This window comes from Rhinolophus sinicus, linkage group LG09 (assembly GCF_036562045.2).
Source record: "Rhinolophus sinicus isolate RSC01 linkage group LG09, ASM3656204v1, whole genome shotgun sequence".
Taxonomy (NCBI): domain Eukaryota; kingdom Metazoa; phylum Chordata; class Mammalia; order Chiroptera; family Rhinolophidae; genus Rhinolophus; species Rhinolophus sinicus.
In genome coordinates, this window is record NC_133758.1 from 19,778,940 (window position 1) to 19,806,629 (window position 27,690).

The following is a 27,690-nucleotide window of genomic DNA, read 5'->3' on the forward strand; positions in this document are numbered from 1 at the left end:
ACTGTAAAGTTGCCCACCACCCTTCCGTTTGCCTTCATATTTGAAGGAGAGTTTTTTCTGGATACAGAATTCTTGGTTGACATTTGTTTTTCTTTTATTCATTTGTATCATTCCATTGCCCTCCTTTCTTTCAAATGGGAAGTCTGCTATTTAATTGTATTGTTTCTCCCCTGTAAATGATGAGGGGTTTTTTTTGCTGCTTACAAGATTTTCTCTTTACCTTAAAAATATTTTTTAAATTCACTTTTTATTCTCAGAGTTTGTTGATATTCTCAGATGCATACATTAATGTTTTTCATCAATTTTGGGCAGTTTGTGGCCATTATTTTTGTTGGGCTTTTTATATTCATTTTTATTAATTTTTTTCCCTGAATGCACACACAAAGTTTTCTGGATCAGAGACAGATTTCTTATTAAATATTTCAAAATTAGTAAGTGCATTGGTCCCTCTTTGTCTTAGTTCTTACCTGCCAGGACAGTGCTATGAGAGCCAGATTAGTTGTTTTAGTGAGTAGGTGGGGGAAGAATGTTTTTTCCTGTTTATAAAGGGGAAGGAGTTAGCAGTTCCCCTCTTCTATTTACTCCAGCCCTTTGGTATGTAAATAAAAATCTCTTCAGGCGCCAGATACCCTCCCTCCCTCCTTGTGTTGGCTTTTTAGACCTAGAGGTGTCTCCAAGTTCTGGGTCCTCATTCCTCCTTGAAATATAGATACTTAGGAAGATAAATAATACTCTGGTCTCTCCTGCACCTTTGGAATCAGCTTAGGAGCGTATCTTGTGATGTAACTGTGAGACTTTCGGTGAGATAAGAGAAGTTTTATTAAACACACGGCTACAGTTCTAATCCTTATGGTATGTGAAATGTTTCTAGAAGTGAAAGCAGACATTCTCTCACTTTATAGCATATATGTTTCCCTGACCCAGGAGGTGAGGCCTTTTTTACAGGAACACTGAGAAATATAGGGAGGATTTGTTTTCCACAACTTTTTCAGGTAGTTTTTCTTCCTCTTTCTCTCCAGTCCTTCTGGGTCTCCACTTTTTACCGTGTTTCCCCCAAAATAAGACCTAGCCAGACCATCAGCTCTAATGCATCTTTTGGAGCAAAAATGAATATAAGACCCGGTTTTATTTTACTATAGTATAAGACTGGGTCTTATATGATGTGATGGTGATGGTGATGGTGATGGTGATGGTGATGGTGATGGTGATGGTGATGGTGATGGTGATGTGATACCGGGTCTTATATTAATTTTTTCTCCAAAAGACACATTAGAGCTGATGGTCCGGCGAGGTCTTATTTTTGGGGAAACAACGGTATTTCTGGATTTTCCTGAGTCCTGGGGTATAGTCATTATTTATGAGATGTGGTTCTTACTTCTCAGGTGTTGCCCTTCAGGGATGTCGATGGACAGTCCTAGGCAGTAACCAAATCCCTCTAATTTGGTGGGAGTTAATTTCAACATTAAATTCTGCCTCCCCAGCACCAGGTTGCTGCTGACATGTTTGTATTGTTTTAGTTCTCCACTGCTGATTCCATTGGGTTCCTTGGATTCTTTTTCCATGTGCATGAGTCAGTCAAGAATGACAGATAACTTGTCTGTACCTAAACTTCGTTACTCCTCATTTCTCTCAAAACTCTGTAGGAGTTGGTCTTTTCTGACATCTAGTATTAACCTGAGAAGTCTGAGACCTTAATTTCCGTTTCCTTCTTTGTTCACAAGACTCTTCCCTTTAATGATTATGATTAAATGTTTCTCATTATACTTTTTTCTTTATGATTTTGCTGGTGATTTGATGAGGTCTTTTTATTGGTTTAGTAAGGTTGTTTTCAATTCGGAAGTTTTCTTTAGTTATGGCTTTGATTTACTTGTAATTATGTCTTTGATTTACTTGTTTTAATTTCTTCTCCCCCAACTTAGCATCACCTGTACCATTGAGGTTGGATCTCTGTGTTCTTTGCCTTCTTTATCTTCTTTTTCTTCATTTCTTTCTTTGTAGCTCCTCCTTTATATCTTTGATTCATTGTGTTATACGTTACAGTTCTCTTTCAAGATTCTAGTGCATCTTTTAGTTGTTACTGCATTTTCAGTTTCTTTTTAATCATTACTAGTTTATCCAGCATGTCAGAGTGCTCTCTTTTCATTATGCTCACTTTTCCCAGGGGCTTTCTGTTTTCTTTAAAAACCAAGTGGTTGATTTTCCTATTTTCCACTGATGATGCTTGTGTACTAAAATTCTTTTGACAGTTTTGATTCAGCTTTTCTACCAAGGTTTCAGCATAACCTTTTCCTTATTTTGTTGTTAAGCCAGCAAATATTGAGCCACTGCAGGCTGTATTCTGTAAGCTGGGGGTGTAACTACAAAAAAGACTGACCCAGGTCCCCGACCTCATGGATCTCTCTCAATGGGGGAGCCATAAATAAATGCATGTATTTTATGTAACAATGACTCTTCAGAAACATGAAGCAGGGAAAGGGCCTAGAGAGCACCCATGAAGGCAGGCACATTGTTTGTTACCAGAGAGGGTGTGTTTCTTAGCCCTGTTCCTGTGTGGCTTCTGTAGGTGCTGGTTGAATCTGCTGTTATTTTACCTTGAAGGCATGCTGGTGCTATTTTTTAACCTCATTTCTAGAACCCAAGAAGGTTTTTATTTTGTGCAGGTATGCATGGTTTAAATGGGACCTTCCATTACTCGTACTCCTTGGTTTTGGAGTGTGAGGGAATTACAAAATCCTCAGATCAAGCATTTGGATCAACATTTTGTCCTACCTCTACCCTCCAGCATAAGTCATTCTGTGTTTGGCTTTGTTACTTCTTGCCAGTTGCTTTCTGAGACTTCTAGCGTCTGAATCCGTATAGGAAGTTATCTCTATATAGCAGGAGGATTAACATAAGTTTTCTGGTTGGGGTAGACCATAAGAGAGAGGGGCTTTTTCCTCAAAGACAGTTTCAGGCAGTTAGGCTTGCTAATGACCCACTGATTATCAAATAAATTTTTAGTTCAGTTCTGTGAAATGTGTGGTTTGTGGAAATGTTTCCTGTTTTTTGGGAGAACTGTGTCCTCATTCAGCATATTTTGTGACTTTGTATGTTTTCATGGGTACTTTATTTTTAAATCTTTTTTAAGAAAATTCTTTATTTTTGAAAATGTTACACTCACCCAAAGGCAAATAGAATAATATAATGAACTCCTATATGCTCATCTCCCAGTTTCAATCATTTTTAACTCATGGCCAATCTTGTTTCATCTGTATCTCTCATCTATTTATTGAACTATATGACATATATACAGAAAACTGCACAAATAAAACGTGTATTCCAAACAAACAAAAAGCATATCCTCATATAATTAAATTGACATAGACTTCAGACATCATATCATTTCTTCCATAAATATTTTAGTATGTATCTCATAAGGATTTTTTAAAGGAAACTATTCCATTATTGTATTAAAAAAGAATTTTTAACATTAAAAAATATCTACCCAAGTGTTCAAATTTCTAATTGTGTCAGTTTGCTTGAATCTGGAACCAGATGAGGTGCTTACATTATTATTGGCTGATAATAGCTTTATGATTCTTCTCATAGCTAGATTCCTCCTGCATTTGTCTCTATGTCCTTTGTCCCCCCTCTCAGTTTATTATTATAGTTAAAGAAAGTGGGTAGTAGAGTTTTCCACAATGTAAATTTTGTTCATTGCATCCCCGTAGATTGTTAACATGTCTCTACCTTCTATGTTTCCTCTATATATTGGTTATTGGATTGTTGGGCTCGTGGGTATTTTAGTGAGATGTTGGGAAAGGTTGTTTCAGGGACTGGGAGCAAGTCCAACCTCTCACCCCAGATGGAAATCCTCTTTATGATACCCTTGTGTGAGTGTTACCTAGACTTTGCTAAAACTCCCATGGAAATGGCAGAATTCCATTCTTTACACAAAAGCCACTTTAGTTAACAGATTGCTACAAGTTCAAGCTCTAGAGTCAAATGAGTTATTTTTCGTTACTTAAATACTATTATCTTAATTTTACAGATGAGGAAAAGGAGGCGTGAAAAATGCTAAGTAAATTGCCAGGTGTCACACAGCTAGTTAGTGGAGGAGCTGGGATTTGAACCTAGTCAGAATCTATAAGCTACATACTTCCATGTGTTTTTCTGCCCCTTGTCAGCGATCCCCATTCCTACCCTGGCTCCTGAAGCTCATTCAATTTCAGCACAGCATTTGATTTTTGCCATTTAAATTTGATTCTGTTCAATTCCATTGAGGGATGTTAAAATATTGAGCCTACCGTTGTGTATTGTTGAAATATCATTCAGCATATTTACTTTTATTAATTTATTGCTCCATCTGCATCTTGTCCATAAGAACATTGTGGAAACTTAACTGTCTTAGAATGTTAGCTCCATTAAGACAGTGAGTATCTCCTTGTACCCGAAACAGTGCTGGGTACACATAAGTAGCTCGGTAAATATGTGCTGAATGAATGGATGGATGAAAAAGGTACACAAAGCTTTAATTACATCAATCTAATAGTCTGGTTGTTCTTTCCAACAGCAGGTTTTTGTTTTGTTTTTTAAAAACAATTTCTAAATTCAAACAATTACTTAAACAAAGTCATTCATTCATAAAGGGGACGCTGAATGAACGAACATAAGATTGTGAAGTTGAGATTCTGAATTGTGGTTGTAGTCTTATCAGCCTTAGCTCCTGGTTTCAATATTTTGTTTGGTTTACAATAACTAGATAATATTAATTCACTCAGAGATGTACTCGCAAACATTAACTGTTTTTTTAAAAAAAGTTTACCCTTTTTAATAAAAATCTTTGAAAAAGTAAAAAATATATATTTAAAGATTAGACATGAAAAAAAGTTTATCCTGAAATCTCAGGGTATTCTTTCATTAAATTAAATCCAAAGCTTGAAAGTAAGAAATTTTTTTCAAAGTGAAACTATAACAATATCTGCTGTCTAATCACATATCTAGTCTTGATCATGGAAGCTGGACCCAGCCTGCCCTAATGCACAGCACATGTTACACCTTGCTATTTAGAGTGGGGGTTCTCCCAGCAGCAGGGGCCATCACCTGGGAGACTGTTAGGGCTGCCGAGTCTCAGGCCACATTTCCCACGTGTGGAAGCAGAATTTAAACTTCAATAGGAATGCCTTGGGATTTACACGCACATTACACTTTGAGAAGCATTGTCAGCTTCAGTAGGTGTTGGGTGGACCTGGGATTCTGCACTTCAGACAAACTCCCAGGGAACACTGTTGCCCCTAGTCCGTAATCCGAATTTGGAATAGCAAGGTGCTACAACTTTGTCCCAGTGAGAAACTTAATGCCGTTACTTGCATTGACCCTCAAACTGAGTTAACTTGGCAGTTATTGAACACAAAGCAGGAATGCTGTGATGGTTGTACTTATTCCTATGTACATTTTTTAAAAGTATGTATGTGCAGGGCTCAATTAAAGAAAAACAAATTTTGGAGAACTCCATCTTTCCCTATCTTTGACACATTTTCAAGAAGTTCAGGTATATGCACAGGGATGCAAAAGTAGAATTCTCAGATCTGCATAAAAATGAATTCCGCTGGGCAGCACAGGCCAATGTGTTTGAGTATTTGCATTTCCGGTTTTCAAAATAGTTAAAAATGTATTTCAAAAATGAAACAGATATCCAGAACTCTAGAATCTCACAGTTTGAAAACCACTGGTAAAGTGAAAAGACTGGGCACTAACGTATTTTTGACTTTGGGCCTAACACTTAACCTTTCGGGGCTTCTTTTTCTCCAACAGTAAAATGAGAGGTCTGACTAAATGGTCTCTCCCTTAAGATGAATTCTTAACTTCTGTGCTTCTATGATGTATTAGTCAGGGTTCTCTGGAGAAACAGAACCAATGGAATAGATGGATATATATATATATATATAAAATGAGATTTATTGGAAGAAATTGGCTCACATGCTTATGAAGGCTGAGCAGCCCTACAATCTGTCTTGTGCACGCTGGAGGAGGCAGGAAAGTTAATGGCATAAAGTCCAGGCCAAGTCCAAAGGCCTGAGGACCAGGAGAGCCAGGGTTGCAAGCCCCAGTCCACCGCAGGAGAAGATCTGTGTTTCAGCTCAATAGGCAGAGAGAAAGAATTCAACCCTCTTCTGACTTTTTGTTCTGTTGGGGCCTTCGGTGGGTTGGATGATGTCCACCCACTTTGGGCACGCCAGTCTGCTTTGCTCAGTTCACCAGTTCAAATGCAGAAACACACTCACAGACACACGCAGAAATCATGTTTAACCAGATAGCTGGGCATCCTGTGGCCTAGTTAGGTTGACGCACAAAATGAACAATCACCCTGTCTTGCTGTGCAGCCTGATAGACCGTGATAGGTTCCTTAAGTCCAGTTCCTTGATTATAGGGGTTGGGATAGCATAGGTTAGAGCCCAGGATTTGAGATAGTAGATAAGGATGTGTCCTCGAGCAAGTAACAGCCTACAGGTGAGGATCTGTAAAATGGAGGTAACACTGGTGCGGATGCCATACGTGGTTTTGAGGATGAAATTAGGTAATGCGTGTAAAGCACGTAGGATATGGTGTTCAGTATATGTTAGCTGTTGTTTCTTTTCTAGATGAGAAAACTGAGGTTGGAGAAGTAACTAATTTGTCTACAGTTCACTATTCCGTTATTATAGACTTGGATCTAGAAACCAGATCTTCTGATTCCCATTAGTCTTCTCTCAGTTCTTTAGGCTGGCTTTGCTGAATGAAATGCCAATTGTTTAAACTTGAAACAGGTTTTTAACAAATTATTTATAATTTTGTCTGATCAAATGGCTCCCCACTGGCCACATTGCTTTCTTTATGTGTCTTTTATTTTTCATCAGAATAATTTGTGATTGTCTGAACAGTTTTACCTTTACAGTTTATTGTATTCTATGTACTGGGATATAGATGATCAATTCTTGAAATTTCTTTAACATCTGCTTTTCTAAAGAGAAGGATGTGTGTGTGTGTAAGTTGTGTGTGTATATTAACTGTTACATCTTTACAATTTTGGATGAGATGGCTATTTTCCTCCCATTGTTTCTATCATTTGTTTTGTAAATCATTTTTTGTTATTCAGAAAGAATTACTACCAAGCAGCAATTTCTCTCATTGCTTTTCCTCCTCAGATGTGAGATTGACAATTAGGTTGATCATGAGCAACTTCAGTTTGACATTTGGTTTTATAAACGTTATGATATGCTCACTTTGATTTCAGTTCTTAATTTTAACTTTTTAAAACCCTTTTTTCTCTTGCAGTTGAAAACAATCCTCGAACAGGAAACCTTGGTGCATTAATTAAGGTCTTCCTTTCTAGAACCAAAGAACTAAAACTTTCAGCAGAATGTCAGAAGTAAGCTGGCTGATTAAATCATGTTTCTTTATATTTAATAATAAGAGTTTTTTCATCTATTGATAGAAATAGATTATGGTCTTTTGAAAGCTATAAAGGAATTATTCTCATTATTAAGGGAAAAAAGTAAACAAAAAGGTTTAATTTGCTGTTCAAGTCATTGGGGTGAGGTTATAAATTCTGGAATCTTTGATTTCAGCATTTTAGACAATCTTTAGAAATATATTATTTAAGAAGATTAATAGTGATGTAATTATTACTAAAAAGGTAGTAATTTCCCCCCATTATCACTGCTGTCATCCCTAATTTGAATAATGACTTAATTTGTGTATTATTTCATTTCACATCTGTTTCCTTTATTTCTTTCGTATTAGATTAAAGAAGGTCCAGATTAGATGTTATAGTTTTATATTAGTTGCAATGGAAAGTTATCCTTTTATGCATTCAAGCTTTTTTAAAAACCATTTTTGGATGGCGATCTCTTAAAAGATTGTTGCTTTGCTTTCAAAATTATACTGAATTCAATTAAAATTTTTCTTGTGACTTCATGGTTATTAATACAAATAGCAAGTGTTGTACTGTGCTGCTGGTGAGGCTCCATTTAAAATTTGGTTGTGTATTTGCATATGTTTATGTTACTATATATATATTTTTATTTTTTAGCTTTCTTTTCTTGGACATGCCTATGTGTGGCCAACTATAAACTTAAAAGCAAAGAGCAGTCATGCCTAAAGGAAAATATTGTTATTAAGTCAACTCACTATGTCAAGTACATAGGATGAAATACGAAGTAAATTGTAATAGATAATACTGGCCCAGTGTTATAAATCATGAACCTTTAAAGGATATAGACATTGTTCTAATATTACAAACAGAATGGGTAAAGTAGTTGAGAAATCATGAAGAAATCATGGACTAGAAATAAACTGATTATGCTCACGATTATATATTGATTCTTGTGTGATTTTGGTCTTTCCTTTCTAGCCACATCTTCATTTGGCAGACTCACAATGCTTTGTTTATTATTTGCTGTTTGCTGAAAGTGTTCATTTGTGAGATGTCAGAGGAGGAATTACAACTTCATTTTACTTACGAAGAAAAATCTGGCAGTTACAGTAAGTATTGCCTTTGAAGATGTTTTGGGGATAGAATGTGTAACATAAGCATAAAATTTGAGGAATAAAAGTATAATTTTGAAAATTTCATTTTCCTCTCATAATAATTTTCATTTTTAAATGGCCTGACACTGTCACTCTTTCTTCTCTTATATTAATTTAAATGAGCCAAGACTTATTATTTTCTCTTTTTTAAAGTAAGGGAGCCAGAAGGATTGAGGCTTTTATTTATTGACTTCCATGCATATGGAAAATACAAATAAAATCACAGGTATACCTTTCAGGAAACAGATGTCAATTTAAATACCATTAATAAGGCAATACATTATTAAGGGGGACAACCAGTCAGAATCACAGATTTTCTAAGTGTTAAAGGTTACTTTTATAGGATATAACAGCCTCTGAGTCTAGGTGTCTTTGGGACTACTTGATCAGAAATAACATTTTCAAGGACAGTTTTGTGATGCTGAAATGTGTCATCTTTTTCTGAAAATACAGAAAAAGGTTACCATTTTCTCTCCATACGGCTGAGATTTTCTTTTTTCCCAGTAGTTAGGAGGGCGTGTAGTTTTCAATATCAACTGCCCATGCTTTGTTTCTTAGCATTAACACTTACAACCTGAAAAGTAAAAGGGGAGAATGGGACTATTAACAAACGAAATATGGGGAATGCAATGTTTTGCGTCTCCCCTTCGCACTACCCCCCTCTTTCTGAGGGCAAAGGCAATATTGCTCCTGAGTTTTTCCTAGGTTCATTTTTCAAAACCCACCTCTGCCCTCATTAGGCTTCCTTGCCTACCTAGAGCTTTATGCATTGATTTTGAGTTTTAAGACATGGATATGTTTAATTTCCTACTTTGATCATTAGCCTTCTGTATTTATATACAGATGTTTAAACAATTAGAGCTTTTAATTGCATTGTGTCTTGCATGTGTTAGTTTTGTTAATGCTAGGCATTGTTTTTGTGGGACCAACAGTGCCAAAAAAAAAGTTCTGCTTAAGGAGTTGCAAATGTTTCCAGGAAGTTCCAGAAGTAAGAATGGAGTTCATGTTTATCTCCATAGGGCCTGAAAGGATAGTCCAACCTGCCTCTGCAAACTCAACACTTTGTTCTGCATGATGTCACAAAATTATGCATATATTATACTTTATTTAATACAGTATTTATTTTAATATAAAATTATTTTTCATTGCTTGCCGTTGAGTAAATCGATGCACTTGAGAGATGCACTGTATTTGTTTTGGGGCCGAAGGTCCTCCAGGGTACCCTCTCTACCTGGTCTCCCCCTCATATCCAAGCTTGAGAAACATGGTTTTGTCGTACATCCTTGGTAGCTGTGGAGAGGCAGTGTCCAAATGAGACTTCCAACCACGGCCACGTTATCAGGCTGGTTGTCTCACTGAAAGAGTCATATGTGACATCTGATGATGGGTGATTCTGTCCGTGTACTGACAAGACTATCTTTTTTTTTTTTTTGTACGGAGTTAGCAGGTTAGGATTTTATACACGCTCTTTTAATTTTGTTTTTTTCTTTTTACCATTGCGCCTTCTGTTGATCCACCAGCTCAAGTCAGTGAATATCTTTTTAAGATTAAAGTTAAAGACTTGCTGTTTTTGACATATGTAATCATTTTCATCTTAGCCTTATAAGTTATTAGTTTGAGGTTTCTGCTTTTTATCACATAGTAAGTTATATTTTCTACCAATGTCTTTTTACTGTTTATAAACGTAGTCAAGTTACGTGATTGCACAGATACTGTCGGATGGGAAAAAGTGGAACCTTACTATGTAGTAGCTGAAAACATGCATTTATCAACTAGTATTAATATATGCACCTCTGAATTAGGTGTGTAAAGGACTGTTTAGGGCTAGATAATACACAGGAGTACAGGTTGTTTGAAGGCTGAATCTACAGAAGTAGAGAATCACCTGCAAACAATTGAGCAAAGTCAGCTGAGGCATGTTAGGATTGTTGGGTTCTTACAGCACACTGAAGTTTTCCAATTCATTGTAATATTACTGTGATGAAATGGATACTGCTGACATATTCAGGGGAGCCCTCTTTATGAGGGTAACAGGACTCTCTCTCAGTAAGCTCTCAATTTGTAATCGAACTTTGTGAGGAATTCATTTTTGAATATTTTCCCAAAGGCCATGTATGATGTGGTAATAGATTGTTTGAGAGAGAGAATTTGTGTCATCATGCAGATAACTCTTTCCACTATTCATTCCATGCCTTTGAGAATAGTCAGTGGGGACAAATCCAGCCCTAGGCAAAGCTGTGAAGCACTGCAAAATTGTTTCTGTTTTCCTTTTGCCTTCAATGGGAGTTTTCCTTTCCTGTCTTGGTATTTTGCCCCGTTCTTGCCTAGGTAATAACTGATACTTATTTTATATTTTGTATCTCATAAATCCAATATTTTAAGTCCTTAGGGGGTCTAAATCTGTTGTTAGTTTCTGCAAACACTTATGGTGGCTTATTTCCTTATGTATTTCATGAGGTTGATTTTCATCTTAATCTGAGGCCCCAAATAAGGGATGCAGAGACTGCACCATTGAGGCCACTTCAGCCTCCTTCAGCGGATCTTGACTTAATGTGGCATCTCAGATTCAGCTTCCTTTCCTTGCTAATGGCTGAAGGCTTAGTCTCCCAGTATTGCCTTTGTCTTAGCATTCATCCTTAGGGTCACCCTACCCTTAGTTTGCTTATTGCTCAGTGTTTGACTCTGGAGGCAAATCACAGTTTGTTCGCTTGAGGTTGTTCTTTTTGGTTATGGTGCTGGGGTCCTTGGTGATTTCCTTTACTTTCTGGAAGCCCATAAGTACACTAAAAAGTATATTTTAGCCAAGCACTAGTTGTTTTGTACAGGAGGGCCCTTTGGAGTAATTACTCCACTATACTGGTAGTAGAAGGAAATTATAGTTTTTTTTACAAATATTTTTAAATTTTTGAATGAGGGGAGAAGCCTGTGGAGATTGAGACTGAAGATAGAAGCAAAGAAAGCAGGGGAGGTGGGGAGGAAGCTGAAAGGAAGGTCCAGAGAGAAGGCGCTTGGATAAAGAACACAGTGAGAGAGTCTAGATTTGCTTTGCAAGAGCACACCCCCTGAGCGGGTAGCAGTGTGGGTGTTGAGGGCGAGGAAGGCGCAGGCAGGGCACCTGCCAAGAGCTGGGGAGAGCAACGGATACAAGCCTGAGGAGCATGGTAACCAGTCAGCACAGCTTTGTGGAGAGGAGAAGAGAGACACGGGACTTGTCAAGTCCAGGTAAAAGGCTGGTTTAACTATTAATACACTTCCTTGGTGTAAAATAGTTCAGTATAAATTTATTTCAGAAAATTGTTATTTTGTAAGACTTGCTCTCAAGCCTAGTGGATTCAGCATACTTGTTTATCTTTGCTTTCTCCTAGAACCCAATAAAATATCAGTAAGGGACTTATAAAAAGTCATGAATTTATTATTAGGTTAAAGAGGGGGGGAAAAGGGATACAATGTTAACATTTTGCAAGTACAATGTTAATAAAATTTTGCAAGTTGGAAAACTGAGTAATAATAAACCTAACTGATCAGTGAAAGCTGAAAGCTACATGCTTTCAGGGTTGGAGAACTTCAGAAAAAAGTCAGTTTTTGTCACAGAATCCTGGAAAGGCTTAGGAGTTTGAAATGCCAGGTGTGTCAGAAGGCAAACAACCAAGAGGATTGGTTGAAAGAAGCAGTTAGACCCCAGATCTTCTCCTCTGCTGTGCAGTTATGAGACCAGCCCCTCCCCAGTTTAATTCTAGAATCTGTCCTCTGTGGAGGGCTTCTGGGGAGCTCCCAGCGCAGTGGAAGGGTGGCATACTGAGAAACGGCGTTAAGAGAAAAGGCACCAAGTGGAAGAGATAGCTTGGCTTCCAGAATCCTAGCACTAGGGTTTTACCCACCCCACTCCCTTTCCTGCCAGAAGATTAGTGGATACTCTTCTGGACAAAATGGATAAAAACAGGGAAGAGACAGAGATACTGACATTTGGGTGTCCCTCAATGAAATAGCTTGGAACTCTCCCGCAGGAACCGCCATTTGACATGCTGTACCTTATGTGTGCAAAGTTTCCGCCAGCGTTTGCCTCCCTTTGGCAGGGAGATGGAGAGTCAAGGATCCCAAACAGCTGAAAATACTTCTATTATGTGAGAGATCAAAACAGAAGAAAAAAATTATATGAGATAGGCAATTTGTGGAAATTAAACAAAATCCATAATCGCACCTCTCCAGCACAACCAATATTCTTTCCTTTCCCCTCTGGCTTAAAACCTTTTTGAAACTCACTGGAATTACCTTCAAGAACTGTGGTGTATTCATTTTCTAGAGGCAATGGAGGTAAATCTCTCTCCTTAGAAGCTAGCTTGATTTTTCAGATTTGCTCCCATGACTGCAGGGCTTCACTGCTCTCTCTTCTCTGCTTGAGCCAGTCTCTAGGGCCAGGACAGGCTGTAGCTGAAAGAGGTAAACCTGAAATTGTGTGGTAGGGGTGGGGGTCGGGGTGTGTGTGTGAGTGGTTTCTGCTTTGCTTACTGTTGCCTTAATATAAAACTTATGAGATTAACTTCATTATATAGCTAAGTAATACAAAAAAAGTAAACATAGCTGAAAAATGTGTCTCAGAGAAAAAAGAACGCATGGATTTATTCCTTTAAAATATTTAGCGTGTAAGACTTGTAATCTGTCTTTGCAGAAAAATAAATGCTTCTAGGAGCTCCTAAATTGTTCTTTCGGCATATAATAATAGGTGATCTCTCTCTTTTCTCCTTTTATATTATCAGTGGAACAAAATCAATTAAACTTTACTAATAGGCACATTTTATTAATGAAGCCTGGTAGAATGTATTATCCTTGAGGATAATTAGAAACATTTCCGTTCGATCACAGTTATAGCAGACAACCAGAATTATTGCAGATTTTATTGGAATGGTGTGGGACACAGGCTTATAAATATTGTAATGCATTAAAATGTAGATCAATATTATTTTTAGAAGAGAGGGGGTCCATTTGCTTTCATTTATGATGAATGTACAGAGGCAGATTTGATTTTGCAAATTAGAAGTTTAAATATGATTTTTAATATTTTAGAGTAGTAATTCCAATAGTAGCTTCACAATTAAAATGGACAATAACAGACTCTACCGTGGTTTTCTGAATATGTCTATAGTAAATGTAAACTAGCTATGTGTCTTCCATTTAAAGAAGTCAGGTTTGCTCTAAATTTTTCAGGCACACTATTGACCTGTTTTTGGAGTACAGCTCTGTTATTTCTTGATTGAGTTTTTAGTACTGGTATTGGGCAACATTGAGAAGCTAACAGCTTAACTTTGAATGCAAAGAAAACAAACATTAGCTCTTTGTGTTTTAACATTCCTTTTAATATTAATAACTACACGTAACCTCATTTAAATCAACCATGCTTTTTTTCTGACTACTTTGTTTTCCACCAGTCCTGTGTTTCCCTTTCCTCATGTGAGTGTTTTTTGAATCTTTTTTCCCTTCTTCCCCTCCCACTCTGATGGAAGATATTTGATTATGACAGTATTTTACTATTCCCTGGTCCTCTCCCTAAGGCCAAAATGAGAGCATGGTGTCTTAGCATATGGTACTGAATGAGCGCTGAACAGAAAGAACTAACAGGAAGCACAGCTTACTTTTAGGCATAGATTATTAGAGCTGGAAGGGATGGTAAATATCATCTTGTCTTTCTTTGCTTCTTCCTCTGGTGACGCTCAAGGGAACCAGAGAAGTGGGGTTAGGTCTTTAAAAAGTGGGCGAACCCCAGAGAGGAGGGTGGAATTTCAGTGACCTTGTTCTGCATAATACTTATACTAATAGTTTATATTTATTCATTGTTTGAGATTCTTCTAAATTGGATGTTTAAGTCAAGGACTTCCAGCATGTGTTAGTGAATGTATAATGTATCACCTTGACGTGTGAACTAATATGTGGTATATCAGATTTCTTCCCTAACATGGCTCATAGAACTCACGTCTGAGGGGTTTGTATTTAGGATCTTGAGAAAAACATATGTTGGTTGACTGGATTTTTTTCCATCTTTGTATAGAAACAGATCTTCAAAAATCATTTGTCAGGTCTTTTTCACCCCCTTACTTTGGGAGTCTGGCTTTGGGTTCAAATCTGGGCTCTGCCCCTTACTGTAAGTAAACTAACTTTGCTGAGCCATTTTTCATTTGTAAAATGATGATGATAATCATCCCTATTTAAGAGTTATTGTCAAGATTAATGTGAGGTAAACAGAATGAAGTAGTTAGCACAGTGCCTCTCCAAGGGTAGAGAGTTCTCAATAAATATTAGCTATTAATGTTATGTCCAGAAGCTGACATTTAAAATAGCAGAATATTTGACTGGAGCTATAGAGGCAATTTAAAACTCTTCAAGAGATAAAATTCTGGGTTGTAAACTTCACAATACAGTAAACACACCAAATCTCCGCCAAGTCCTTTGCTCAAAGAACCTCAATTTACTTTGTCATTGACCTGCAAATTTCAAGGACTTTTAAGATCATCTTTCTTGTGAGAAATGCATGAGTGTTGCTATAATTTTTGTCAGGTGAGTTTATATGTACTTATTTTTCTTGGAACTAAGGAAGATATTTGGCCACATCTGAAAGCTGAGTGATATAAATACTGCTTGGAAAATAATGCAATGTGAGTGACTTGCTTAATGTCAAACCTGGTAAGCAGTCAAATCCTGTCACTTTTCACTTGATATGCAATTATTTGCTTATAGATTAGCCCAGAAACAAGAATATAATATTCTGCGGGAGTTTTTCTTTCCTTTTTTTTTTTTTTTTTAGTAAGTGGAAGTTGTCAATGATTTTAACTAGAAATTGTTTATTGTTATGTCTTTTGTTTTGCTAGAGCTTTGACCTTGATATGTTACATTTTACTTGCATGAAATATATTTATCATCATTTTCATTATTATGCTAGATTGATAATAAAGCTGTGAATATACTCCTTAATTGACCTAACTGTAAACTTGGCTGAGGTCATGATTTGGATGGCATTTAGGACCGAATAGAGAATCCTTGTCGCCATTTTAAGATTTGAAAATTAGATGTGTTTACACCCCTGAAAGAAAAAAACAATCAGGCACCATCTGAGTGCTTGTTCCTTCACCTTCTGTAATTAAAACACTGTGCTAGCTACTTAGCTGAACAGGGGTGTGTTTTTTAATTGGCCAACTCATTTGGTCTGAAATGTTTTTTAGGGAATCAGTGAATGATTTTATTTTTTAATTTTTTTATTACTATTATTTTTATTGTTTTTTGTGTTTTTTTAAGTGAGTGATTATAAATGTTCTTACTGGGGTCTGGGTCACTACATTCTGTAGGATGAGCCAAGGCTATACTGAATATATATTATATGCCAACAAATCAGATTGTTGGAATAGGGTGTTAACTCACGTAGGTTATGTTGGACAGCTTTGGTGATGAGAAGGATTTTAGATCTACTTCTATGGTGCAGCCTCAGAGACAAATGTTACTTATTTTACTTTCTTTACTAGTTGAGCTAAGCCTCTCTCTTTTAGAGTGAGATTTAATGTGCTTATTGAACTTGATTCTTGCTGTGTATCCTTTTTAGCACCGATTGGTGTATTCATCAGGATTTAATATTCTCTTTAAGCTTGGCACTCACCTCTCAGAGGGTTACTATGCCAGTGCTATTTATGGCAAGGAAGGAAGGAATTTCTTCATAATTTTTGACTATAAGGTGATACGATGGTCTAAAAAAATTGCTAAACTTTTTTTGAGGCTCCAAGTGCTTTGATACTTTGAAAATAGCCATTAGATTTGTACTTAGACACTTGGGTTCAGTTCAGCAAACATGTATTGGGTGTGCATCATGTGTCAAGCTCTTGATCAGTCATCATCCTGGGGAAATAGAGAGTCCAATAGGGGCCTGCTTACATACAGAGAGAAATTATGATATACCGTAACCAGTATATGGAGTAAAAGACATATGCACAAGGCATACATGCGGTCTGCATGATTATTTTTAGTCAGGGTGAGGCAAGAGTGTTGGGTTTTCCGGAGGGGGTGAAGACTGAGGATGGTTAAGATCGATAAAGACTGGCTTTTTAAGAAATTAGGTTTTTATCATCAGATGGTGTTCCAGGCAGAGAGAATGTTTTTGAGGAGGCACAAAATGGCATGTATCAGGTAGCTTGGTATTGCTGGGATATAAATTATGAAGGGAGTAATGGTGAGAGATGAAGGTAGAAAGGGATGCAGGGCGTGTATCTCGAAGGGTCTGGCATACTGTCCTTTGGAGCTTGGAGTTTTTTTCTGATACATAGTAATTGAAAAGATCTAAGCCAGGAAAGTGAAAGGATGGAATTTAGTTCAGTCTCCCTGACAGCAATCTGGAGTTGGGACTGGGGAGGAGTAAAATTGGAGGTAGGAATACTAGTGGGCAGGTTCAAAGAAGTTCAGGAGTAAGTGTTAATTTAGTAAACTCATTTAACTGAGCTGAGGTGATAAAACGTAATGAACAAAGGCATGACTGGGCATGCAGCAAAGAGGAAGTAACAGAGAGATGACTGTGTAATTGAGAGGACCTTGGGATTGACTGGTTATAAAAAGATGAATGACAGAGCACTAGCCTGTGGTTTGGGTTTGGGATAACTGGTGCGATCACCAAGTAGGAGACTGAAGAAAATGTAAGTGGATTTGAAGTGTTGGGAAAGATGAGTTCAGTTTTGAACATGTTGAGTTTGAGTACTGGTGATGTATGTAGGTGGAGATGGCCAGCAGGCAATCGGATATACAGATAGGAAGTTCAGTGGAGAGGCCAAGGAAAACTGTAGATTTAGGAATCACCGGCATATAAGGGAGGATTGATAAAGGAGAACATAGGGAGTGAGGAGAAGAGAAGAAGGCCGATGTGGAACTCTGGGGATGATGATAGTTTGAAAGGTCTTCTGAGGAAGTGGGTGCTGGGAATGAATAGAAGGAAAACTAGGTTAGACATAAAGTGTCATAGGAACTGAAGGAAGAAAGAATTTCATGGAGTAGGTGTCAGTAGTGTTCAAATCCAGAAGTCACAGAAGATATTGATGGTCTTTGGAAATTCGAAGGTCGCTTAGAGCAGTTTGGGACAGAGGAGCGTTTCCGTGGGGATGGTGATCTGCAGCCCACCTTGGCCACTTACGTCCTCTGTGACTTGGGAAATCCATTTACCTTTGGATTGTTGTCTGTAAAAGAGGTGTTGGACCTCTGACTCGGTTTCCGTCTGTGGTCTGTGGAGCCCCCACAGGTTCAGAAAGCGTTCTTAGAGGCCTAACAAGAAGGTCAATGACAAGGTCAGGTATTTATTTATAGCGGGGGAGGGAAGATGGAACTCTACTCCTAATTCAGACAAAGTGGCTAGAGCAGCTTGATTTTTTATGTATTTTATATATTTGACTTTAATATAACATTTCATTTGAAAAAAACATAGTGCAGTATAAAAAATTTGAAAACAACTGGCCTACAGGAGTTATAAGACACCTTTAAGCCATAAAAGCTATATATTTAAGACTGATGTCCAGAATTCCTCTACTAGATGAAGATCAGAATAGATGCTAACTTGCTCACGATTTGTATTTTATTCACAGGTCAACAGTAAGTAATGTCTGAGTTTATGTAATAATTACTGTTCTTATTTTCATGAGGAATGAAAACTGAACTTCTAAACAGCTCCATTCTGTTTTATTCTTTGTTAACAAACTTTTTATGTGTCTTACCAGGTTGTGACTCAGAAGATCTTTTGGAAGAATTAGTCTGCTGTTTGATGCAGTTAATCACCGATATTCCACTCCTGTAAGTTCTGGCTGCACCAGGGTTTGTTTTATCTTTGTACATTGAAGATGGTCATTGATCATGTTGAAGAGTTCGTGGGTCCTGGTGTAGCACTTTCATGTGCGCCTTTGAAAGGTTGTGCATTCGTGGAGTTCTTTTATCTCTCTTGCCTAATAATATTTCAATTCTGACTATTCATCATCAAAACAAGAACTTGAAGTTGTTGTTAGGGGGAAAATAACCAAACTCTTTAGCAATATTAAGCATGTGGTAGGCACAGAATTAGATTAATCTCTGTAATGAGAGATCTTATAGAGCTCTGTAAACAAGGATTTAAGAGAAAAGTAATTTGAATCTAATTCATATGTGGTAGACACCGCTAGTTGTTCACCCATTATTTCCCACCCCACCCCTCTTCCTTACCTCCTGGTTTTATCTCTGGCCATTTTTGGAGAGGTCAGATTTTCATTTCCACCTTTGAAGCTAGATGTGGTCGGTGAGATGGAGGGGGACGTTCTCTAATTAAATTTTTGAGTAAAACTCTTTAAGGGGACCTCACTTGGCTAGGTGGCCTATCTTTTTGTTCCTGACAGCTCTCTTTCTTGCTGTCTGGAATGAGGACAGAGTCTTTTGAGCTGTGTGGCCATGTTGGCACCATGAGCCAAGAGACTCAGAAAATTCTGCTTTGATGCCATTGAGCTGCTGAACCAAAGTCATCAACTCCCCTCCCTCCTCCCCATGTCGTCCCCTGGACTTCTTGTGTGAGGAAAAAGAGACTCTTACTTGTTTATGCTACTGCAACTGGATTTCTGTCACTGCAATCGAATGCAATTCCAGCGTGATTCAAAATGTCTGTAACTTTTAAAGCAGTTACTCTCAACCTTTTTTTTTCCTTCCTTTAAATTTTCTCTCTGAGGGCTCCCTTGAAGCATTTTTTTCTTAATTGCCTCTCCCCCCTAATGAAATCTGAATACCCCGATACACTGAATATGTTTATGTACTGTAGCCCTGGAGGGCCACAAATCAGTGTAATATCTATGAAGTTTTTCACCTCAAAGAACCAGATTTCACCCTCTTGGGAGTGATATCATCCCTGTTAAGAATGCATATTTTAAAGGAATTATTTTTTTAAGTAAAGAAGTAGATTTTTATCATCATAGAATCTCAGTCTACATACGGGTATTGTTGGCAATGTACTATTTGCCTGTGGTTGAAAAGGAAAGACAGGAATTTGTGAGAAAATGGGCTCCTGGCCTCTGTTATGTAAGTGCAGCATCCAGAATTATAATACAGATTTAGAAATGAGAACCACAAAACCCTGTTGTGATTTGGACTAGTGACGTGCAGCCTGGAAGGTACTGAGGCAACGGAGGAGTCACTAATAGAGAAGGACACAGGGGACAGTGTCCTGTGCAAGTGGGACTCCTCTGACAGGCACAGCTGTTAGCATGCCTGACATGCTTTCTCACCTTCCTTCTCACCAGATCTCCGATATTGTTTGGAGGGTGGGGGGCAGTATGTGCCCAGCTTAGTTTTCAGGGAACTTGGGAACTGAATGTGCCTGAAATGTGGCCCTGTGGCTTAGCTTGGGCCAATTATATGTAAGCAGAGGTCGTACATATGTACCTTCAGCTTTTTGCTCTTTGTCCTTCTCCTCTTCCTTCCTGGAATGTGGAGGCAACACATAGGCCATCTTTGGATTTCTTCTTACTTGAAAAAAATTAACCCTTATTTTGGTTAAGCCGCTGTGGCTAGGTTTCTGTTGCATAGGGTCAGATGCGGAGGGGAGCACATACGTTGTTTGCCAGTTACTTGTTGTAGTATGTACGATGCTTCGTGTGTTTCTGATTTAACTTTAAAAATAGCACGACTCCCATTGCATTATGTCCTTACAAATACCAGCAATTCAGTATATTTCCTAAATGAGTACTTCCCACCCCCTTTGTTGATAAAATGTCTTAGTGAATTTAAGGGAGATTGAAATTATAAATCCCTTTAGCTAGTATGTAAGCCCTGAGTACAATGACTTAGACCAGCCACTAAACACTCTTGGGGAGCAAGCAGACAGTGTTGTAATATATCAGACATTTCAGTGTTTTAATGTGTTTATACTTTTTAAATGAACTGAAAATGCACAGACAACCAGATGTCTTGTATTATGTACACTCAGCTTTACCCAGCTGCTGAAACAATTTCTTATGATTTAATATTCTTGGAAGCCCATCCTGCAAGAAGGTTTGTCTTGGTAACCGTTTCCATGTGAAACCAAACTACTCTTTCAATGTTTCATCTACTGTAACTGTAGTGCAGGGTTATGGATCAGCTTATAATGTAAGGAGGGATATTGACATATGGAAGCCGGGATGCTCTCACACCTGGGCTCCCTCAGTCTCGCTGTAAACGTTCACCTGGACATTGCCATGCCAGTGCTGCATTAGCAGGAGAACAGCAAGAGGAATCTAATTTTAATGGCCACCGAAGGTAATTCCAAACTAGCTTACACATTTCTTAAGAGACTGCGAAATCATTCTGTTAATATTGAAAGCAAGTGATTACCGAGAACATAGGTAGATATTTAGAGATCTCTAAACTAAGTTTTAAATGATACTTTATGATTAAGAGAACAGGATCTCTGCGGTAGTTTAGATAAACTTCCAGAATTTGTAGGAATTATTTGTAATGAAAATTGACTGTTAAGTAGTTAGTGGATAGATACGGCTTCTCAGTTTGGATTTCTTGATGAAAATATTAGTTCTCTGAGGTGTTAATTTTCAGTCAGATTAAAAATGCACATCTTCCAGGAATCCTTCCTTAACCCCATACCTCTCAGCATTCATAAATTTAAAGTAAAGATTAAGTCATGCGTGGGCTCATGACTTGACATTTTTCAGTGTAGATTGGCTTGATCCAACTAGAACTGAAATGTCATCCAAAAGTAAAGCCTTGTCTTTAATTACTATACCTTCTCCTTGATCTCAGGGAAATGAGTGGAAAAGGAATAAAGTAAGATAAAGGCATGTTCCTTAAGACACTAATACAGAGAGTAATGGGAAGAACATGGTTGGCAGGCCAGAGTTGAAAGTATAATACTGAGAGTTGGTGAGTGTCTTGGTTCCTTCTTACAGTGTTACTGACTGGGTTGAGTTGAAACTCAACCCAGTGTTGGAGTTTAAGTGGGGTCCTAGCGGCAGAAGCAGTCATGTTGTATGGGCCCCAAATTTATGTTTTGAGGGCTGCTTGCGATGCTTTTTTATTATGAAATTATTTTGAGGGCTTGAACTGGATTTCATTCCTTTTCAGTCTTTTTATCTGTTTTTGTTGCTGTAGTTTTGTCAAAGCTATCACTGTTAGCTGTACATGGTGACGCCACTGTCAAGAACAGGCCCTGCCTTTCTCTAGTGCCACCATTCTGGATGGGTCCCTGTGAGGTCTGCTCGGGATGGGCCTTTCTGTCGACCCCAGGCTGGACATACGGCCTCTTCCCCGGAGGTGCATTTGTGTGTTCTTCTTCTTTATCAACCTGTGAGCTCACTGGAGACAGGCTGCTGAATTCTCAGCCCGTCCCTGATTTGCAGAATTTTTACATTATAATTTAAGAAACCTTATCTCGTTTTTTCATAAGTTACAGTACATACTGGTAAAGATGAGCTATTCATAATCAGTTGTCTTCACTGCCTTTTTCAGGACGTGTGTGTCTATCTGTATAGTGGGACTTTGTCTGCTTCTCAAGTAGGGGGGTATCTGATGTTGTCTGCTGACCTCGTCCATGCCACTCATTCTGCTTCAGCCATGCTGGTGCCCATGCTCATTGGGAACCTGCCAATCCACGCCTGCCTCCAAGGCCTTGCCCTTTCTTCTTCTTCTCCCTTGACTGTCTGCCCCTCGGATATCTACGTGGCTCATATCTTGACCTCCTTTACGCTTCCTTTTGCTCAAGGGTCTGCTTCTTAGACACAGCTGCTCTGACCCTAATGTAACACCCCTCTTATTCTCTGTCCTTTTATCATGCTTTATATTTTTTGTCTGAATACTTATCTCTGCTTTTCATATTATCTGTTATTTCTTTCACTTGTATTTCTCAAATAAAATTAGAACGAGAGCTCCATGAAAACAGAGATTCTTCTTGTGCCAGCATTTGTTTTGCTCATTGCTGTATCCCTAGTACTCAGGTTAGCCAGGCACATGGTAGACTGTCAGAACAATTTTGATGAATCAATAAATGAGTAGGCTTAAAGCATTTTGCTTGTTTGTTTCCCAGCATCTAGTCCATGTGGAAACTAAGCATTGTGCTAAGGCATATTCCATTACAAGTGTAACGGCCCAAAGCCCTTTGCAGTTGGTGCGTTATCTTATAAAAACTCAGTGTCTTATACACATTGGTAGTAGAAAGGGGCTGCTAGAAGCTGAGACACTTGAGAAATAACATCTGACAATGTTTAAGGAAATGGTAGATTAATTAGTTATAAATACTGACTAGTCTGGGATCATTTAGTTTAGGGACAATTGGCTTATATCTCAGTAGTTCCCTCCCCACCCCCCCAGATTATCCCTTCACAGTATAATAATTTCTTTTTTCATTGAGTTCATCCTCAAAAACATACATTGTGAATATACTATCTGTCTGTACCGCACTAGGCCCTGGGCAAAGAAAGGAGTGACTTTTGAGCTTAGGGATGGACAGATGCATAGAAAGGTAGCCCAGTAAGAGGAAGAGGTGATGGATGCTACAGTCGTTTCGAGCTGTAGTGACTGGCAGTGTCTAGGTCGCTGCGGAGGCAGAAAGGAGATGGTTAGGCTCCTCTTGGGTGTGAATAATGTGTTTGGAGCAGAGGTTTGTGGGAGATCAGGGGTGCAGCAGCTATTCTTCTGTTGTTTGATGGAGTCAAGACTTGAATGTTAGCAGGACTAAACATTTGGTTATGTTAGGGTTCTCTGTTTATTAGGATATAAAAGAACAATGTATTTTTTAGAGTGATTTCTCTAAAATCCATTTTAGAAGTATGTGGGGAGAGATGAAACTGATTATGAATCTTTATAAAATTCACTTTGTCCACAGAATTTTTGAAATATAATAAAATGATATCAAATGCATATTGGTTCAACCCTTAGATTAATGGTATTGGCTTAGATGATATAATGTGGAAAATCTGAGTATTGAAAACTTGTGGTGCTAACAGCGAGTAGGTGGTTCAAGAACCTGAAGCACCATAAACAGTTTCCTTATGAAGTCTACGAGTTGTTGGAAGGGAGTGAAGGAACTGGAGAGACCCATGGTTGGCATGAAGGGCCTACCTGGGGAAAATGCCAAATTCAGCCTCAACAGGCTGGGTGGCTACAGTAAGTCAGCATTTAAGTTTTAGGTGCTGTAAGGTAAACACCTAATATAGCTTTCTGGTGGAATTCGGTATTTATGACGTTACAAGCACTGAATTAAAGATGATAGTGTTTTCATATACCAATACTATTGTATATTAAGTTCACAATAGCTTTTCAGCTTGAAAATGGATTTCTGGTGGCTCAGGGGGAAAAATCCCAGTTAAAAAAATTTTAATGTGTAAACCTTAACCTGGTTTATTGAGGAAATCCAAGCAAAATATACCCAATACCACAAATAATGTTTATTTTACAAGACATGTGCTCAGATTGTTCATAAATGCTTAACTGGCTATTGCCAGGAAGTAGAGGGTATATGCTGTAGTGCAAAGAAACACCACTGATTTGACCCAGAGGGGAGAGTTTGAATCCTAGGCTCTACCACTAACCAGCAATGGCCCTCCAGGTTTCCGTTCTGTCATTGTAAAATGGGGTTAATAGATCAGGGATCGTCACTTGAAAAAGACATTTGAAGACATTGAGAGTTCAGTTATTTAATATTTTAGATATGGAAATCGAAGCGTATTACTTTGGAGACCAACTCACATAGCTATTGAAGCAACAGCTAGGCAAGTTGATAGTTTAATACGCCATGTCCTTAATTGCAGTAGAGGGGCCAGCCGCTGAGAGGGAGCAGCTCATCCGGGAATGAGGTCTGTCTAGTGCTCTCCCTGCTGCTTTGTTGCTGGGGGTTGTGTTGACGACCAAAGTAATGCACTTGAAAATGCTTTATGATTATAAAAGTACATTGTCTTCCACATACTAAACACTCAAGAATAACGTTGGATTTATTTGCCTCTGAGTTAATTTTGATCTTTTAAACTTCTCAAGAAAAAGTGGTAGCACTTGGTCATTAACAAGTATAGTGGTCGTAGGATACAGGGTGTCTGAGATTCAAAAGCACAAGGCTGAATAATCTGTGCGGGAACTGAAGCCAGTTTCTGTTGCGTCAAGCTGCTTGGAGGAGTTTGTCTGGCTGTTTGGGAGGACAGGTCCTCGCCTGGCATTAGGTGTGAAAGATTAGCAGCAGCAAAAGCAGAGTCCCGAGTCCTGGCTGTTATTTGCATGCATACGCACATTTCCTGACAAGTTATGGGCTATGTATTTAGAGTCATATAATCACTGGATTTTTAGAACTAGAATAAAGCCTTTTAAAAACGTATCCTAGCCCTTTCATTTTATATGTGATGTCACTGAAGTAGAGAGAAGGGAAATGACTTTCCTAAGGTCAGTTTGCAGGATTCTTAGGTAGCTCAGCCCCCCCAAAACGATGGCTCTCCTCCTTCAAATAATTTTTTACTTTTAAAAATCAAGACTGGTACAGAATGCTTTTGTTAATTTCTTTTGCTGTTGTTAATACACGTATAACAAAATATGAATGCGGTGGTTTGATATTAATAACCACACATTTTAATTCTAGCAACACTTAGTTTTTTACTTTTTATTTTTTTGTCCCACCTATATAAATTAATTATTTGCAAAGTAATTTCTTTTCAGGCATAATCCAGATTACATTACACTTAGATATTTAATACTAGTCATTGATGCTGATGCAATTATTTTAAATTATTAATATATGTATGCACATGGTTTGAGAAAAAAATCTCTTTTATTCCTTTCCTCCCCAGAGACAATCATTTTTAATTCTTAGCTATTCTGGTGGCTTATATAAACCTTTACCTTTGTCCTACCTTTATATTTCAAAAAAATAAAACATTATATTTTTAAATTAGTAGGCTTTATTTTTCAGAGCAGTTTTGGGTTCACAGCAAAATTGAGCAGAAACGACAGAGATTTCCCATATACCTTTGCCCCCACACATGCACTGCCTCCCCCACGACAAACATCCTACACCAGAGTGGGCCATTAATGAACCTACACTGACATGTCGTTATCCCCCAAAGTCATCGTGTACATTAGGGCTCACTCTTGGTGGTGTACATTCTCTGGGTGTGACAAATGTATAATGACGTGTATCTACCATTATAGTATCATAAGAGTGGCTTCACTGCACTAAAAATCCCCTGCACTCTGCTTGTTTATCCCTCCCGTGTGCCCCTAACTCCTGGCCACCACTGATCCTTTCACTGCCTCCATAGTTTTGCCTTTTCCAGAATGTCATTTAGTTGCAATCATATAGTATGTAGCCTTTTCAGATTGGCTTCCTTCATTTAGTAATAAATATACATTCATTTAAGATTCCTCCATGCTCATGGCTTAATAGCACATTTATTTATTTTTAATGTGGATATATATATATATCCGGTCATGTGCCACATAACGATGTTTCTGTCAACCAGCCGACCACATACACAGTGGTGCTCCCATAAGATTATAATGGAACTGAAAACTTCCTGTCGCTTAGTGACAGCTTAGCCATCATATCACAGTTACTCGCATTTGTGGTGATGCTAGTGTTAAAAAACCTACTGCGCTGCCCGTCATAAAGTATAGCACATACAATTATAGTAGTAGGCTATACCATCTGTGTTTGTGTAAGTATATTCTATGGTGTTTGTACATCATAACAAGGCATTTCTCAGAACCTATCACCGTTGTTAAGTGTTGCATGACTGTATTTTTTTTTTTAATTAAGCAGAGAGTCCAAAATGTAATAGTTCATTTCTTTTTAGCACCAAGTAATATTCCATTGTCTGGATGAACTGCATGCACATAAATTCACTTTATGCATATATATAGGTATAGCCTTCATATAAATCTTAGAGTTGAAATTAAGTGTGTACATTTAAAATTTGATAAAAATATGATAACTTTGGTTTAAAAAGGTGCCCCCTACAGGGATTATACTAATTATTGTCCCACCATAACCATTTTACAGAGCCTTGCCAATATTGTATAAGATATTTTTGTAAGTTAAAAGTGGAAATCATATTGTGATTCTTACATGCATTTTCTCTTTACAAGTGAAGCTGAACATCTCCCGACATATTTAAAAGCTGTTGCTAACTTTTGATGAAGGTTTAGCAATCATTTTTAATTCCTAAAAGCTTTTTTTCACTCATTGCTCCTTGTTGTATAAACGCAACATTTTAAGTTGGTATAATTACGTAACTGTTTTGATATATTTGCTTTATTATTATGTATCCATCTTATCAATCCATGTTAACTTTTGATTTTTTTAGGATATTTTTAAAAGCTGTTTTTGGTTGTTGAACTTCATTTCAAGAAGATATGTGGCTATATTTTATACATTTGATGAGTTGTTGCATATATAATATTAGTTCTTTGAGAAACCATGAAAACATGGAATGGATATTTGAGTTTATTTCATCCACCCCCTTAATTTTTACAAATGATGAAAATGACAGGTAAGGTACCTGATAAAGGGAACAAGTGACAGTTCTGAGGCTAGAATCCATATTTTTTGACTCCTAACTCCAGGCACTTTCTGTTCCACTGTTAAGATATCATAAATGAGGGTATTGGTACCATGTCTTAACTTCTATTTTTTTTACTTTTAAAACTAGTCATCACGACTAGTGACAGTATCTGTAATACACTGCACTTTACCACTTTTTAGTTTCTCCTTGTATTTTACTTTTAGACTCTCCATGTTGGCATGACATTGATATTTTTAAATCTTGGTCTTAATCCTTTGAACTTGTCAGAGTTGTTTTTGTTAAACTTATGTTCCATTTACAGTACCGTTGAGTTTTTTATCCAATAGTAAGTCAGAGGAGGATGTTTTTTCCCTCTGTATTCAGTGACTTTACACTTAGCCAACACTAACACCCATTTCATGAAGGCTTTTGTCTTTATCCAAATGTTCCACTCTGCCTTACCAGAGCAGTGCAAGGTCATGGCGCCTGTCTTTTTTTTCTTCAGATGAAATTAATAACTTGCTCCAACAGTAGTTTGTTCTAGGACATTTCCAGCCAGATGGTGGAAAGTTCTTGGGATAATATGGCAGCCAAAGCAACACTTTGGCTTTTTAAATTTGACTTTGTTTTGGTGATTGTGTAATGAAAA

The 27,690-nt window shown here is 37.8% G+C and overlaps 1 protein-coding gene across 4 annotated transcripts in view; it reads left to right on the plus strand.

Annotated features, from left to right (window-relative positions):
- DYM (dymeclin) overlaps positions 1-27,690 on the plus strand; it is a 269,770-nt gene that overhangs the window by 40,352 nt on the left and 201,728 nt on the right. For all 4 annotated transcript variants that reach the window (XM_019721433.2, XM_074340000.1, XM_019721409.2 and 1 more), the window contains exons 4-6: positions 7,294-7,387; positions 8,372-8,502; positions 18,276-18,348. In XM_019721433.2, coding sequence (XP_019576992.1) covers positions 7,294-7,387; positions 8,372-8,502; positions 18,276-18,348 — 298 coding nt within the window. The remainder of the gene's footprint in view (positions 1-7,293; positions 7,388-8,371; positions 8,503-18,275; positions 18,349-27,690) is intronic.